Here is a 17582-nt window from a genome sequence, read left to right as displayed (position 1 = left end):
GAGGAAATTAGTACGTAACCAGCCTCTGTGGTCACACAACAAAACCATCATCTCACTCCAGGGCCCTAGTGCCTTCCTTCTCAAGGCAGGAACCTGGTTACAATTCAAGTTTTTAACAAACAAGACACTAACCAGAATATAACGTGTGGTCTGTTTAGCTCTGAGACTTTTCTACTCCATCACCATTAAGCTAAATTTTTTTTCTTTTTTTTTTTTTGCTTCCTAGTGAAAAGACAGAATTACAGGCCTCGTGGAGGGATTCCGCCTCTCCCCATTTCCCCACTGGGCGCAAAGGCCCTGTTGACACCTGTTTCTTCATGTCTCCAATGAACTCCACAAAGTTGTCTTGGGCCCAGAAGAGGAGACAGACTCTGTCTGGAGTTAAGAGGCTTTTTAGAAGTTTCTTGTTGGTGTGATCAATGGCAAACTCGTGTTCATCGGAGAAGATGTTTTTATTCAGAGTTCTGAAGTCTGCCATTACAGAGCTCAGAATCTCTTTTGGATGAAGCACGGTCAGCTGCTTCTGACAAGTCCGAGCCTCTCCCGGGGCTGGGGAAGTGCCGGCCTCCTGTAAGGGAAGTGGTGGGGCTTTCAGGGTTCCGTGACCCTCCCGTACTCTGAGCCTCACTGGGCTTCCGGACATAAGGACTGAGTGGTCTCTATGGGATCAAGCAGCACAGCGGCCCCCTCGAGAGGAACCTAACCAGGAAGTTGGCACAATACCCTCTTTGTAATGAAGGAAACTATGAAAGAACAGAGAAAGAGCAAACCAACAGCCTTGATGGCAACAGCTTGATTTTCAGGGCAAGCTTGAGGAACTAGTTCTAGAGAAGACATTTCTACTCTAGCAACGTAGGCCTTAGAAAAAAGGCCTTTCTTTCAGGAGGGCACGCTGTGGGCGTGATGTTTTGACCCCATATCATGGACAGGCTGTTCTAGAAAAAGCTTCCATGTCTCAGCTTGCATAAACTGTCTCCTCAATGGATACAAACCTACCCAAGAGTGTCTCATTTAGCGTGAGAACGACCAAAAATCCGCCTAACACTTGTTTGAGCACATTAAGTTCAATAAATGTGTTAACAAAACGGGTCTGAAATAATCTTGAAAAAAATTCAAAAATGTGCTGTTCAAACTTCCTCTCGTTATTAGCAATCCTTTCTGTTTCTGCAACATTATTCAAATTCCCCTTAGGAAATCATGGTTCTGAACACCATTGGGCTTCATCCGCTTTGCTGAGCCTTCCAACATGAAAGGATTACATTGCTTAGTGGCACTGGTTACATTGCTTAGTGGCAATGGGAAGCCCATAAAAATTTTCAATCCAATCCACATAAGTTCAAATGAAATGAACCAGAATTCAACAATATTTGTTGAGAATAGGATAGTATTTCTCAAATTATCCCCTTTAGCATTAAAAGAAAATTTCATGTTGCTTTAAATAATGCAATGTTTAATTTGGCTATTTAAAAACATATAAAACATGGGGCAATTTGTAAAAGGCCAAAATGTCAAGTTTACAATAATCAAAACCATGGAAAGCTATGTATATTTTAAATGAAGACTAAGAGATGTAAAAAAAAGAATTACATGTGTAATTGTGCTTTCAAAAATTCTTCTTTTAAAATTGCTACACCACCGTGGCCAGTTGGCTCAGTGGTAGAGCATCAGCTTGGCATATGGAAGTCCAGGGTTCCATTCCTGGTCAAGGCACACAGGAGAAGCAACAATCTACTTCTCCACCCCTCCCTCTTTTGCTTCTCTCTCTCTCACTCTCTCTCTCTTTCTCTCCTCTCCTCTTGCAGCCATGGCTTGATTAGAGTGAGTTGGCCCCAGGCGCTGAGGATGGCTCCACAGCATCCACTTCAGGTGCTAAAAAATGGCTCTGGCTGCAATGGAGCAAGGTCCCAATTGGGCAGGTCATCTTTCCCTAGTGGGACTTGCTGGGTGGATCCTGGTCAGGGTGCATGCAGGAGTCTGTCTTTCCCTCCCCTCCTCTCACTAAAAAAAAAAAAAAAAGAAAGAAAGAAATTGCTACACCATTTTTAATTAGGAAAAAAAACATAAAAATTCATTAATTTATTCAATAAATTTATTGAGTACCCATGAAATGCTAAGCAGTATGTGAGGGGCTGGATATGCAATAGTGAACAAGGCAGAATATGTTGAAAAATGTGTTAACCAGTTAATAAAGCTGCTCAGAAACAAAAAATGGACTTAATTACTGATAAAAATAAAATTTTCCTACACTAACTTGCTCATTTGCAGAATAGCAAAGCCTTATCTGAAAAGGAAAATGATTTTCTGTATTTAGACCAAAAAAAAAAAAAGAGAGAGAGATATACAGTTTCATAATCCATCCCCTACGAATGTCTCTAGTCCCATTAAAACCAGAACTTTAGCCTGACCAGACGGTGGCGCAGGGGGTAAAGCGTTGGATTGGGATGAGGAAGACCCAGGTTCGAGACCTCGAGGTCCCAGCTTGAGCACGGGCTCATCTGGTTTGAGCAAAAGCTCACCAGCTTGAGCCCAAGGTCGCTGGCTCAAGCAAGGGATCATTCGGTCTGCTGAAGGCCCGTGGTTAAGGCACATATGAGAAAGAAGCAATCAATGAACAACTAAGGTGTTGCAACGCGCAACGAAAAACTAATGATTGATGCTTCTCATCTCTCCATTCCTGTCTGTCTGTCCCTGTCTATCTCTCTCTCTCTGTCTCTGTAAAAGAAAAAAAACCCCCAGAACTTTACTAATTAATAAACAATAAGATACCGAATAGAATGAAATCTAAGCCTCTTTTCCTCAAGCCTGTATTTCAGAACCTTCTCTCACTTTCTCCTCCTCTTAGGGCGGGATAATATGTAGATAGATATATGAAAGAAAAACTTGCTTCGATGCCCTCTGTAGACTTTTACCCAAAATATAAGGATCTGAAAATAGTGTTTTAGCAGCAGACAGATCTTTTTTAAAGCAGGCAGCAACTCTTAGGTGTCTGTTAGACTCTAAAACCAGAGTACAGAAGCATCGTAAAATAACCAAACCTCAAAAACCCCTTAGCTAAAAGGCCATTTCCTGAGCAGACCACTCAAGCAAGCAGAAACCAAACTGAAGGAGAAAACAAAGGTGTTTTATTTTGAACAACTCTAAGCTACTACTTAATTGCTCACACTTCCTTCTGGGGGTACTGGAGGGCAGCAGGACTAACGCTTTCTGACGAAGATTCTGTTGATTCATTGATATCTTGTGGGAAGATCAAAGACTGGGGAAGGGAAACAAGTCAGAGAAGCAAAGATTGCCAGGTACCTAAAAATGTTTTAAAATTTTACAATGAAACGTTTTAACCAGTCTGCCACAAGCCCTGAGTGAGCACAGCGATTCCACGTAGGCAAAGCGTCCTGAACACGGAATGAGAATCATCATCAAGGGTGAGTTCTAGCGGAAAGTACAATTGTGAATGAGCAGCGGACGAGTGAGAAAGGAACACTCCACTGCTCCCTCATGTGGCTCTGGGGTTTGTGCAGAATCATGACAAGAGACAGGAGTGCCCATCACACTTTTACGTGTTCCAACAAGAGAGGAGTGTGCCAACTTACGGGGAAGTAGCCGTGTGGCGGAGGCCGGGAATTACGAAAACACTTTAACGGAAGAGAGGGTAAGGGGGGATCATGAGCACAGGACAGAGTCGTCAGTGGGTTTCTCAGAACATTCTTCTCTCTGGGAGGAGGCATGTTTTACTCTGGGGAAGCCAATTCTACACCCCAGGGTCATCGATTTGATATGGGCTCTGTGTATTATCTGTGGGACACTCACTCAGTCCTTTGTAAGCATCCTCTTGGTCACCAAGGCCTATTGGTCCTTTCTCCTCAACGCCTTAGATTCAACCTGCCTTTTTCATTCCCTCCCACGTTAGCCGCCATTCCCCTACTGTCTGATTCCTGCAGGGAGGAATGGCTCTTGTTATCTTCCTATTTATGTATTCCCCAGCAGTATCCACAGGTGACGAAGGTGGAATGAAAGTTCTTAAAACTCCCCTTTTTTGCCGAAGAGCCGCAGTACTGACTGAAAGCATGGAACAAGTCCAGATTCCTCAGCTCCTCACCAAGCCCCTCCCCATCAGGTGTCCCCGCCCAGCCTGTCCAACCACGTCACCCATTAGCCCTTGTTCATTCTACCGCTACTTTTCTTGCTGCTTCTCACCTTGCCTCCTAATTTTCACCAAGATAAAAATAAAGCCATAAAGCCTAGTTATTTTTTCTTCAAAAATCTTATCCCTGACTCCATCTCACCATGACCTTCTCTTAGCCTCAACCTTTTAGTACAAATCTTTATATTCAGTTCTAGAAGTTTTCTCAGTTTCTTCATGTTCTTTGTCTCCCCCCACACCAGTTTAGTTAAGAGTTTATTAAGAAACACACACAGGCCCTGGCCGGTTGGCTCAGTGGTAGAGCATCGGCCTGGTGTGCAGGAGTCCCGGGTTCAATTCCCAGCCAGGGCACACAGGACAGGTGCCCATCCGCTTCTCCACCCCTCCCCCTCTCCTTCCTCTCTGTCTCTCTCTTCTCCTCCTGCAGCCGAGGCTCCATTGGAGCAAAGTTGGCCCCGGTGCTGAGGATGGCTCCATGGCCTCTGCCTCAGGCGCCAGAATGGCTCTGGTCGCAGCGAAGCAACGGCCCAGATGGGCAGAGCATCGCCTCCTGGTGAGCATGCTGTGTGGATCCTGGTCAGGCGCATGCGGAAGTCTGTCTGCCTCCCAGTTTCCAACTTCAGGAAAAACACACACACACACACACACACACACACACACACAAATGTCCCCTGTGGTTTTAAGTTTATCCAAGGCAATGATAATATGTTGTATGCATTTGTCTAAGCCATAAGGTTGTTGAAGTCTGTTGTGATAAAGCATGCTATAGAATGGGTTAGGCATGTGTGAGAGGTCCTCGCTGACTTGGTTACTCGCTGCATCAGTTACTCCTGGTCTCTTGCCTGGCACAGTTTCTGCTAGCTTCTGGCTAGGCACTTTCTCTATGCCAGGAGCAGATGGGCCTTCCCTATAGGGAGGTCCAGGAACCTGGCAAAGAGACCGCCCTGGATTCCACTGCTCAAGCAGCAGGGCTTTTATTATGAAAGGTATGGGGCTGCTAATGAGATACGGAGCCAGCCCCAAAAGGCTGCAATGGCCAGAAAACAAAATGACCTCCTTTATTTCCAGAATGGACTTTCTTTTCTTTATAAACAGATATTGAGGAGACTTATAAAGCACCTCTAATGAAGCTTTTTGCTCATGTTTTCCTATCAGCCACAGCAGGGATGTCCCCTCCCCATCTTCCAACCTGCTTCTTGTCACTGCGGCATTCTGAGACTCTTCTACCTGCTGTGAACCTTGTAGCACCCGGCATGGGGACCGGGACGTGGGAATCGCGCTCTGCCTTCGGTTTCAGAAACACACTCCTCAGCAGGCAAAGGTCAACGAACAACTTGCAGTGGAAGCAATTTTTTTCTTTTTTTTTAAAATTTTTTTTTATTATTCATTTTAGAGAGGAAAGGGAGAGACAGAGGAGAGACAGAAGGGGGGGAGGAGCTGGAAGCATCAACTCCCATATGTGCCTTGACCAGGCAAGCCCAGGGTTTCAAACCAGCGACCTCAGCATTTCCAGGTCAACGCTTTATCCACTGCGCCACCACAGGTCAGGCATCTTTTTCTTTTTTAAACAGAGATTCAGGACTCTTGGTCAGGCTTGGTTGGCATCTTCTTCAAAATATAATCAAACTTGAAGTCTCATCTTTCATCCGATGTTCATTTAGTACTCATCCATTATGAGATCCACACACACGCAAGAGAACGGGGCAGGGGGTGTTGCAGAAGTGTTCATTGAGGATCCTTTATTCGAGTAGGGAAGACAAGCACACACATGACTGTAATTTAAGGCCACTGGTGATAAGACTGTAAACGAGGTACAAGCAAAAGTTTGAGAAGGCACAGATCATTTGTTTAGGTTATCTGGATAGCCTTCATGGAGGAAGTGACATTTGAGTTGGGACTTAAAGATGTTTGGAGAGTCTGAGAGAAAACGATACAAAATACAGAGAACAGTAGGAGGAGGACAGCTTAGTGATCGGCTCAGTCTGACTGGAGCATTGGGTATGTAGAGCAGTCTTGATTGACAGGGCTGGAAGGGCAGGCAGGACAAGATCCTGGGGGAAATTTGCATATCAGGCTGAAAAGTCAGGCTTTATCTGATGGGCAGTGGAAAACCACCGAAGGATTTTTTTTAACAACTCTACTGAGGTATTACTGACATGCAATAAACTGTACATTTCAAAGTGTACGATTTGAAAGTTTTGGTCTGTGTATACACCCATAAAACCATCATCACAATCAAGATGGTGAACATAGCCAATAACTTTCAAAAACTGTGCTGAAAGATGTTAAAAGAATGGAAGTCAAAGGGGACAATGATTTGGGTAAATGTTTCTTGATTTAAAAAAATAAATATTCCTTTCTGATAAAGTTTTGAAAGTCTCATCATCTCCTTCAGTGTTACATATAATTTCAAAATGAGCTATAACATATCTAAAAATGAATAAACCATAGACAAAGGAACCACAGCTTTGGCCAATCTGGTGCAGGCTGTATGTAGGACAGGCCAGATGGGGTCAGGCCCGGAATGGGAGGGTCACTGAGAGTTTAACGAGGAGGCTTCACCAACAGCCCAGGGGTGGTGATAAACGCTTATAGGAAGAACGTGACAGAAAGGAAGGAACACGTGAGAAAGACTAGTTTGGTGAATAGGAGTGGAGAGAGGGAAAAGGGAAAAATGACCAAGGTTTTGAGCTAACTGGATGGCAGTTGGGGACAGTCTGGGGAAATGAAGGGTTTACAGAAATGAAGAATTAGTATTTGTAGATATAGATTTGGGAAAAATGGAAGTAAGTCAGACTTACAAATCACCCTCATAGAGGTAAAAGCTAAAACCATAGATTGTCGGTTTGCCTTTGTGAAAAATGAAGTTAATGAAGAGAAAAAAGTCCAGCTAGAACTTCAGGAATTCCAAATCACAAGAGCTCCAAATTGTGTAAGCAGTACTTAAGATATTCCAGGCACTGGGGCTAAACCCTTTACAAAGGGTCTATCCCTCACGAGAATCCTTCGAATTAGTTACCAAATCATCTCTATTTTAAGATGTGGAAACTACGGCACAAAGGAATTGGATTACTAGTCCAATGTCACGTGACTGGTCTATGGTGAAACTAAATTGTTAAAATCAGACGATAAATGCATTCTTCAAGTCTGGGCTACAGTGACTTCTTCCTGCACAGACACCAGCCAGGCCAGAGCTGCTGCACTCACTCGCCAGTGCAATGCCTAGGGGCACCAAGTCCACCTTCTCAAGATACCGTCAGATGGTTGGAGCTAGATTCATATTCTGATGTTTTAGGAGCAATGTAGGCTAGACCAGGGAGCTGGAGTGGCTAAGAAAGAAAAGAAGAAACAAAGAGGAGGCTGCTGGACTCCATTTCATTCTATTTAATTTTTTCAGCTTTACTGAGATATAATTGACATTTAACATTGCATAAATTTAAGGTATACAATATAACGATTATATAGTGAAATGAATACCACAGTAAGATTAACTCATCCATCACCTCACATAGGTACAATGTTTTTTGTGTATGAGCACTTTTTAAAATTTTTATTTTATTTTTTTTTATGTGTGTGTATATATGAGCACTTTAACAATCTCCTCTCTTAGCAACTTTCAAATACGTAATGCAGTATTGTTAACTATCGCCACCATGCTCTCCATTAGATGCCCAGGACTTTTTCATCTTCTAACTGGAAGTTTGTACCTTGTACCTTCTGATCCCCTTCACCCATCCCCCCATTCCCTGCCCCAGGAGACCACCAATTTGTTCTGTTTCTATATCATTTCATTTACACTGCACTTGCTAAGAATTAGTTCAAGTGCATAGACAGAAGAATTTTATTTCATAAACAGAAAAGCATTCATCAAAGTGAAAACAGTGACTTCCCCTAAGAGGTCAAAAACCACAAAATTTACCATGCTGAGTTTATAGTAACGTAAGGGACAAAGAAATACACCAAGTATCTTCAGTTGGTAACAAAAAAGGTAATTTTCTACTAAAGAGAAACATGAAATCTCACTCTGGCTTATTAACCTATTGTGATTTATCCAAGAATACAGGAAATAGCCTAACTTTAAAAGTCAAAGCATATTAGCAGCACAGGGGAGCCGGAGAGTGGCTGAAGGGAGGGGATGTGGTTAGTTCTGTAAACTTTAGCCAAAGACATGAACACCTCTTCAAAAATAGATATAGCAATGGTTTCTTTCCTGACATGGAGGTAGGTAACCTGGTTTTGAGACTTTTGGATGAAGGAGTCTCTACTTCATGACTGCCTACTAATCAATGAGATTATTAAGGACTATTATGAGGTACTCGTATCATAGAAACCATAAGCTTTGCTCCAGTGACCTCCATCACTTGTGGTAGGGCTAGGGCCATGGCCACCCTCTCTGGACAACTCGAGAGTCACAGAGCTCTCTAATTTGCCAAAAGTCCTAGAGAGAGAGTAGTCTATGTAAGAACTAACAAACACGCTCAGACTAAATTCTGCAAAAAAAGTGTTATCCTAACTACAGTTGTGTTTGCCAGGAATTAACAGAATTGCAACAGAGTTTAAATTACTCAAGGAGAAATGTTCACTTAGCTTTAGAGCAGGGGTCTTCAAACTTAAACGGAGAGTAAATATTTTAAGCATTAAGGCGCCACAGAATATCTACCATACTTCTTAGCTCTGCTATGCAATGCTAAAACAGTCGTAAATAATATGTTGCCAACCCCTGCTTTAAGTGATGGTTCTCAAATTCCACCTGTATACATCAGAATCACCTGTGAAACTGGTTAAAAGGGTAGGGTCCTAGGCCCCAGCCTACCCTGAATGGATCTGAATCTCTAGGGATAGGACCTGGAAATCAGCAATTTACAAGGTCTACAATTGGCAATGTGAACAACGCTTTGAAAATCACTGTGGTCTGCAGCTAACTTCACCTAAGGTAAGATGGCCCTGCTGTCCTAGATGTGGGCCAGCACTTCCTGCATTCTGTGGCGGTACAAATGCAGCAACTCTTTTATCTTTCTTTGACCTTTATAATAGAAGGGCAGGTGAACAAACGCCCATTTTTCACTTCCAACCTTGAAAATGCATAAAATAATGCTGCTCAGGTGAAATTAACATGAAATTGAGGTTATGAGTTTAAAAGAAAATTCTAGACTTAAAGTAACAAGATTTTGCAACCAAAAAATCTCCCTGAAATTCCTTTGACTGCAAAATTAGTAGACAAGAGTCTTACCAAAGACAGGGCTAATCTAATACTTGACTCCCTTCTCCCCAAATGACTCCAGCAAAAGCCTGCCCTGGCCTGCCTGGAATTCCACTCTATCAGAATATGTGGACTTTGACTTGTGTTCGGGACCTGATGAAAAAACAAGGCTGGACTTTTTCTACAGTGGGATGGACAGAGATGAGACACTGGGAACCTGTAGACAGCCTTCTATTTCTATCACAATAAACTCACCCCCACAATCACCCAGGCGCTGGTCTCCTGAAACGCTTTTCTTGCAACCCCCTGAAAGGACTGTATTTCCACAGGCAACACTAACAAGTCATTGCTTTGTGACTGGCGGTCTTTGCTTCAACAGGACCTCATTAAAATTCACATAAAAACAAAGTAAAAGTCTCTGTAGATCATGTCCTGGTGGGTAGCTCAGTTGGTTGGAGCGTTGTCCTAATACACCAAGGCTATATGGCTTCATCCCCACTCAGGGCACACACAGGAGTCAACCAATGAATGCATAAATAAGTGGAACAACAAATCAATGTTTTGTTTCTCTCCTTTCCTCTTTCTCTAAAATCAATCAGTAAATAAAAAGAAAAGTTAAAAAAAATTGGCCCTGAACGGTTGACTCAGTGGTAGAGCATCAGCCTGGCATGTGGAAGTCCTGGGTTTGATTCCCGGCCGGGGCACACAGGAGAAGCACTCATCTGCTTCTCCACCCTTCCCCTTCTCCTTTCTCTCTCTCTCTTCCCCTCCCGCAGTCAAGGCTCCATTGGAGCAAAGTTGGCTCCGGGTGCTGAGGACGGCTCCATGGTCTCCATCCACATCAGGTGCTAGAATGATTCCGGCTGTAACAGAGCAATGCCCCAGAAGGACAGAGCATCGCCCCCTGGTGGGCATGCCAGGTGGATCCTGGTTGGGTGCATGCGGGAGTTTGTCTCTCTGCCTCCCTGCTTCTCATTTCAGAAAAATACAAAAAAAAAAATGTCTGTGGTTCTCTTGGAGCTGTTTCCAACTTTATCAATAGAAAATAAATTATTCAGCTAAATTCAGTTCTGACCAAAAGAAAGTGGTTTTTTATTTGGTTGTTTGTCTGATTTAATGGCCAGAAATCAATCACCTGATTAGTCAAAGAAGAAGAGATGTTCAGGCTGCCCAACAGCTCCGCCTCTTCTTCAGCCCTCCAGATTTTCCTAGGAAGGACAATGAACATCCAACAGTCAAAGGGATGGTCCTAGGGTCCTCAGGAAACCAGGAATGGCCTGCAGGTGCCACCAAGGAGTGCAGCCCTTACCAGGCCACCTGCTGACCCTGGGAGTGAAGGGGAGCACTCCATGAGAGCAGATGGTCTAATGATGACTAAGATGTGGGCTTCGAACGCCTCCTAGAGTTTTCACCCCAGCAGACAACATTAACGTTTTAGTTTCCTAACAAACAGTAAGGTGATCCGGATTTCTCAACATGCAGCCAAAGACCTCGGGCAAAGAAGACCCAGAGATTTACCAGGTCAGAGTGAAGCCAGGCTGAGAGAGAACTCAACCACTCACATACTTCACAGGTGTGTAGGAAGTAAAATTCACTTTATATAGCTAGCAGTCAACATTTTGGGCGGCATGACTCTGGAGTCCCACATCCACAGGTGGAGCTTCTGAATGCTCCCCTTTTTCCAAGGAAAAAAACACTCTTGGCGTTTTCAGTGAAGTAGGGAGGCCTGTTTTCCTGCTTGGTTTCCAACTTACCGAAGGAATCATAAATTGGAGCCCCAGGTATTAGTAGCAAAAACCCAGCAAAGCCAGGGGCCCGACATACTTACCCAACCTCCCTGGCCCTGGATGAACTCCCGGATGGCACCGTTCCCATTGATCATATTTCTCATGGGGGCCGCCATCTGTCTTGCCAATTCAGGAGCCTTGCGGACCACACATTCAAGAAGCTTCACTGATACTGCCAAAAAGGCTCTCTCATAAGCAAGGTTGGAATCCTGAGCACACCAGGCCATGCTGAGAGAGTTTACTGTGTCCTGAAGGACAGCTCCCACCTGGGGAGAGACACAGAAATATCAGCGGAATAGCACTAAAAAGTGCAGAAGGCTGCAGGAACAGGAATCCAGTAAAGCAAAGTGGCCAATGTACCACTCGTTGTATTATGTCTAAGGTAATCTTAGGGAGCAAATGAATAGATTGTTCTCATTTTAATATTTTATTTTATTTATTTATTATTTTTTTTCTGAAGCTGGAAACGGGGAGAGACAGTCAGACTCCCGCATGCGCCCGACCGAGATCCACCTGGCACGCCCACCAGGGGGCGACACTCTGCCCACCAGGGGGCAATGCTCTGCCCCTCCAGGGCGTCGCTCCATCGCAACCAGAGCCACTCCAGTGCCTGGGGCAGAGGCCAAGGAGCCATCCCCAGTGCCCGGGCCATCTTTGCTCCAATGGAGTCTCTGCTGCGGGAGGGGAAGAGAGAGACAGAGAGGAAGGAGAGGGAGAGGGGTGGAGAAGCAGATGGGCGCTTCTCCTGTGTGCCCTGGCCGGGAATTGAACCTGGGACCCCTGCACGCCAGGCCGACGCTCTACCACTGAGCCAACCGGCCAGGGTCAATATTTTATTTAATGGCTATTAGAAAAACCAGAAGTAGCCCATCAAATCCATGATTTCAGATATTAGTGCCTAGGATGAACCAAATGATTGAAAGAGAAACAAAAATAATTTGAGAGAAAATTATTAAGCGCATGATGGTACAGCCGGTCAAACTGGGAAGGTATTGCTTGAAAGACTGAAGTCTGGGAAACTCTAAAGCAAAAGAAAATGAATTAGCTTTTCCTTTGTCCTTCTCCCCAAAATTTGGCCCAAAAGCCATTAGGGAGGGCCAGGGAAGATCTATTGCAGCGTAGGGTAGGGGGCCCATGGCGGTCAAGCAGAGTGTCAGGGACAGAACAAGCTGGGGAGGGCATCCACGTAAGAGTACCTAGATCTTGGTATCTGAAGATTGTTTTTCTGTTAAAAGAAACCAAAGCTCCCTGGAGAACGGTTGATGTCCAGATAGGAATTGGAAATTACATATCTCTGTTAGAAAGTAAGGAAGTACTCAGAGAATGATAGGGACATGCCAAAAAGACACAGTTCAGATGGAAAAGTCTCCCACTGGTCAAAGCTGGGACAATGTGAGCATTCAAATAAGTAATGACAGTAACAGATGATGACCTATTGAATAAAGTAGGAATTCACAAGTCTATGCTGATGTTGAAAAAATAAATGGATTGAAATTTTGAAAGATATGGGACGTTTTACATGGTTTCACAGTCCTTCCCCACAAATCTCTTAATTACAGAGATGAAAAGAGTCACTGTACAGTGGAAACACCTTGCAGACGCCACCTTTCGTGATTAAAGTTACCACGCAATGGGACAAGTTGAGATGTGTGCCACTTGATGGAATGAGAATGCGGTAACACTTCTTTCTGTGATATTCCTACCAAAGGTGCATATCCTGAATCCATTCAAGAGGAAACATCAAACACACAACCAACGTAAAGGACATTCTACAACATAACTGAACCATATGATCTTTAAATAAAATTTTTTAAATTGATTGCTTTTAGAGAGAGGGAAGAATATAGAGAGAAACATCATTCTGTTCCTGTATGTGCCCTCTCCAGGGATTGAACCCACAACCTTTGAGTATCAAGATGATGCTCTAACCAACCGAGCTATCTGATCAGGACTGAACCATGTAACCTTGAAGCATCAAGGTTGTGAAAATCAATGAAAGACTAAGGAACTATTCCGGATTGGAGGAGACATGAGAATGTAATACCTGATGCTGGCCTACATCTTTTTGCTATCAATTGACATCATTGGGACAACTGGCAAAATTTGAATGAGATCTTAGGATGAGGTAACAATGTATCCATGATGATTTTCTGGTTTTGATGGTTAGATTGTGATTATATATGACACTATCCTTGCTTCAAGGAAATATAAAAGGATTGGGAGAGGGTATGAAAGATCATGTTGCTACTTACTCTCAAATGATTCAAGAGGGAAATTCTTTATACAATACATGCAACTTTTCTGGGAGTTTGAGACTGTCTCAAAAAAAATTTTTTAATTAAAAAATGAAAAGTAGATTCAACTCTCAGCTACCTAGGAAAGTGACAGTACAAGCAATTAGGAGTAATAAGGCTAGTTGAGTCTAATGTACAGTCAGCACACCACCCAAGCTGAATTCAGTAAGGATAAAGCATCATGGTTCTGGGATCAGTCTGGCTTCAAATCCTAACTTCAATACTTATTGCATAGGGATGCGATTGCACAGGGAATAGTCAATAGTACTGTAACAACTATGTATCGATGGTGCCAGATGGGTACTGGAAATACTGGGGGGATCACTTTGTAAAGTATATGATTGCTAACTGCTCTGCTATACACCTGAAACTATTACAAAGTAACATTAAATGTAAACTGTAATGGAAAAGTAAATTAAATAAAAGAATAAAGAAAAAAATACTTACTGCATAAACCTAGTTAACTTATTTCCCTAGTTCTGTTTCCTTTTCTGCTTAAATGGAGATCAAGTCAGAAAATAGTTACCGAGGGCTATTATGCATCAAGCACTGTTCTACATTGTGCAAATACAGCAGTGAACAAAATGGGTTGGATGTTTGCTCTCATAGTGTTCATGCAGATAGGGAGAGGTTGTGCTATGGATAATAGTTTCTACGCTACCTTGTAAAGTGGGGTAAGGATTAAATGCAATAATAAGTGTCAAGCATCTAGACCAGGGGTCCCCAAACTTTTTACACAGGGGACAAGTTCACTATCCCTCAGACCGTTGGAGGGCCGGACTATAAAAAAAAACTATGAACAAATCCCTATGCACACTGCACATATCTTATTTTAAAGTAAAAAAAACAAAACGGGAACAAATACAATATTTAAAATAAAGAGCAAGTAAATTTAAATCAACAAACTGACCAGTATTTCTTTCTTTCTTTTTTTTTTTTTCTGAAGCTGGAAATGGGAAGAGACAGACAGACAGACTCCCGCATGCGCCTGACCGGGATCCACCCGGCACGCCCACCAGGGGGCAACGCTCTGCCCCTCCGGGGCATCGCTCTGTTGCAACCAGAGCCACTCTAGCGCCTGGGGCAGAGGCCAAGGAGCCATCCCCAGGGCCTGGGCCATCTTTGCTCCAATGGAGCCTTGGCTGCGGGAGGGGAAGAGGAATGGAGAAGCAGATGGGCGCTTCTCCTGTGTGCCCTGGCCGGGAATCGAACCCGGGACTTCTGCACACCAGGCCAACGCTCTACCACTGAGCCAACCGGCCAGGGCCTGACCAGTATTTCAATGGGAACTATGGGCCTGCTTTTGGCTAATGAGATGGTCAATGTCCGGTTCCATATTTGGCACTGCTAGCTGTAAGAAGTGATATGATGTGCTTCTGGAGCCGTGACACATGCGTCCAGCATCACCGGAAGTAGTACTGTACGTGAGCGACGCCGTGCTTTGTGCACCACCATATACAGTACTCTCACTGACCACCAATGAAAGAGGTGCCCCTTCCGGAAGTGCAGCGGGGGCCAGATAAATGGCCTCAGGGGGCTGCATGCGGGCCGCAGGCCGTAGTTTGGGGACCCCTGATCTAGACTATCCCCTGGCACATGGTAAGTGAAGACTTCATATTAACTACCACTATTGGTATTAATCAGCAACACATAGAACACCGACTGTGGTCTTTATCTCCAATACAGAGTCCAAGTGCTACTGCCAGCGATCAGCATTCTGAAGAGCCAGATATGCCCTCATGGGCTCCTGTATCATCATTCCTTCTTGCATCAAACTGTCAACTGCCTATCCTTCCTGTATATAATGTTACTGGTGGACCTTGAGGAGAAAAAGATGACCACGTCCAGAAAAACAGGTATTAAAACAGGTGCATAAAAGAATCATGTTCTAGATATGCTCTAGGCCACCAAGCACAGGTCTGACAAAACCAAAATGAACAGAAACAATGTGAAGGCTGACCAGCCCATGCCCAAAGCTTTCCATCTCGATGCCCCTTAGGCTTTAACTCCCAAAGAATTGGCATTTGGAGAATTCCAGCTGTATCTGCTTGGATAAACATAGCCCCCAAATCTTTCACAGAACATTCTGGTCACACTTCTACAAGAAGAGTAAGAAAAGAGCATCTGAAGTAGAAAAATAAGCAGTAAATAGAAAGTAGTAGAAACGTGACCTGTCCCCGCCTGGTTTCTTCGATGACTCTTTGGACAGAAGCTTCCAGTTCTCCATTGTACTCGTCCCCCAACATCCGAAGGCGACCAGCAATGATGGCCTCATCAAAAGAGCAAGCCTCCCCTAAAACAGAGGGATTGCAGTCACATTTGTCACAGTGTTTTTTGCTTTTATTTATTTTTATTGATTGACTTTAGAGGGGTGGGGGGGATGGCGAGAGATACAGGAACATCAGTCTGTTCCTGTATGTGCCCTGACCGGGGATGGAACTGGCAACCTTTGTGTTTCAGGAGGAAGCTCTAACCAACTAAGCCATTCCGACCAGGGCTTTTTGTTTGTTTGTTTGTTTTTAATAGATTGATTTTACATTTCTCATCATGTTTGAATGGAGGGCAAGTCCCAAGAACGTGGGCATTGGAGAAAGTTCTCTACATTTTTCAACAATTTTGGCATCGTTCTCTCCTGAGAACATCTTCAGGTTCTCCCAACACCAATATTCAGGAAAATCTCCCTTCACTGAGCATCTCTCTCCCTTCCATAAAGACTTCAGGCGTTGCTGAAAGCTTCAATTTTGCCTCTTGAAAGTTAAATGGAAATAAGGAAGCTTACTCGAGTTCTCCTACTGACCTTCACTCGCCACCTCAGGCCAGGAGCCTTACCTGAATCTGGTCCGTCGACACAGTGCAGGGTCCGGCTAGCAGCCTGCAAAGGCATGCCTAAGAAGTCTGTGAGTAGAAAGTCCACAATGCATTCCGTTTGCTCCTCAAAAGTTTGGGGGGTCTTCATTTTAGACTTTGTTGCCAAGTTTTACTTTTCCACAAAACAAGGAATTTTCAGTTCAGCAGGAAGTCAGAAATACTGGTAAGCCAGTAGATGTGCCCTGTTCCACAAAGCTGTGCAAAGGGATGGAGTCCTGGAGCCTCTCCCACTACCTTCCTTCAGAAGCAGCTGCTCAGATATGTGGCAGTGCATTGAAGAAAGAGCTTACCACACAGAACTGGGAGACCAGCTGAAAATTTTCAGTTCCTCATCTCAGAACCACACCCTGGCCAGTATCTAAGATTAATGAATAACTTTTATAGTTAGGTTACCAATTTAGAACTGAAATAACAGTTGAGGGAGAGCCTCTTGGGTAATTCCATTAAGAAATTATTTCCTGTATGGGTCTGTGTGGTATAACTTAAAGAAGGAAGGTTTTGAAGTTTACTAATAGACAGGCATGCAACTCCTAATGATCACAATTATTTGCCATAATCATACAGTGATTATTTCTATGAATAAGGAACTATACCGTATTTCTCTATGTATAAGACGCTCGTGTGTATAAAACACATCTTAATTTTTTGGGCCTGAAATTTGAAGAAAAAAAAAAGTATTACATAAAGTTATTGAACTCAAGTTTTATTCATCATAAAAATTTATCCAACTCCTCATCACTGTCAAAACTCCCATCTGCTAGCTTGTTCTCATCTGTGTCTGATGACGGATCACTGTCTTCAACAATGAGCGCAAAGGGGTCGGAGCAGTTTGGGGGGCGAGAGAAGAGGCAGTGGCCGGCCAGGCAGCCCAGGTTCGGGAAGACACTGAGCACGTGCCCGCCCGGCCGCCACGACGCCTGAAAGGAAGGTCAGCTCCGCCGAGAGGTCCGCGAAGGTGGAGCCCAAGAGATCAGCGAGGTTGTCAGCTAAACCTGCTCCTGCAGAAGTGGAAACAAAACCTAAAAAGGCGGCGGAAAGGGTTAAATCTGCAGACAAAATAGTGCAAACAAGAGGGAAAAGGGGAGCAAAGGGAAAACAGGCCGAAGGGGCTAACCAGGAACCTGAGAAGATCTGCCTGCGGAAAACGGAGGAAATAACACGAGAAGAGCCCAGCCTCAGAGGAAGCAGGAGAGAAGAAGCCAAGTCTGATTAACGTCGCACATCACGTCTTATCGGCGGTCCCTGTCTCCCTTCTTGTACGATCCAGAGGAATATTTTTATCAACTATTTTGTAA

General features: G+C 44.0%; 1 protein-coding gene and 1 pseudogene across 3 annotated transcripts; one reads left to right on the top strand and one right to left on the bottom strand.

The window, feature by feature from the left end:
* Window positions 1–5545: 5545 nt before the first annotated feature.
* Window positions 5546–16622, bottom strand: BCL2L15 (BCL2 like 15). Of its 3 annotated transcripts, none has more exons than XR_010727527.1 (5): window positions 16249–16622; window positions 15591–15712; window positions 11167–11391; window positions 10474–10546; window positions 5546–5875 (listed from the first exon to the last, which is right to left on the bottom strand). XR_010727527.1 is itself a non-coding variant. In XM_066247274.1 (4 exons), the coding sequence occupies exons 1-4, from the start codon at window positions 16373–16375 to the stop codon at window positions 10529–10531; spliced, it is 492 nt and encodes a 163-aa protein (XP_066103371.1). In that variant the 5' UTR covers window positions 16376–16619; the 3' UTR covers window positions 7509–10528. The 3 variants fall into 3 exon arrangements, 1 of the variants encoding a protein (XP_066103371.1); XR_010727526.1 differs by lacking the exon at window positions 5546–5875 and adding an exon at window positions 5886–7467; XM_066247274.1 differs by lacking the exon at window positions 5546–5875 and having other exon boundaries at window positions 7509–10546; window positions 16249–16619.
* Window positions 16548–17582, top strand: LOC136315075 (non-histone chromosomal protein HMG-14 pseudogene; annotated as a pseudogene).

The sequence above is a fragment of the Saccopteryx bilineata genome, chromosome 11 (assembly GCF_036850765.1).
Source record: "Saccopteryx bilineata isolate mSacBil1 chromosome 11, mSacBil1_pri_phased_curated, whole genome shotgun sequence".
Classification (NCBI taxonomy): Eukaryota; Metazoa; Chordata; class Mammalia; order Chiroptera; family Emballonuridae; genus Saccopteryx; species Saccopteryx bilineata.
The sequence above is the reverse complement of the archived record's forward strand: the minus strand, read 5'-3'. Positions and strand labels throughout refer to the sequence as shown.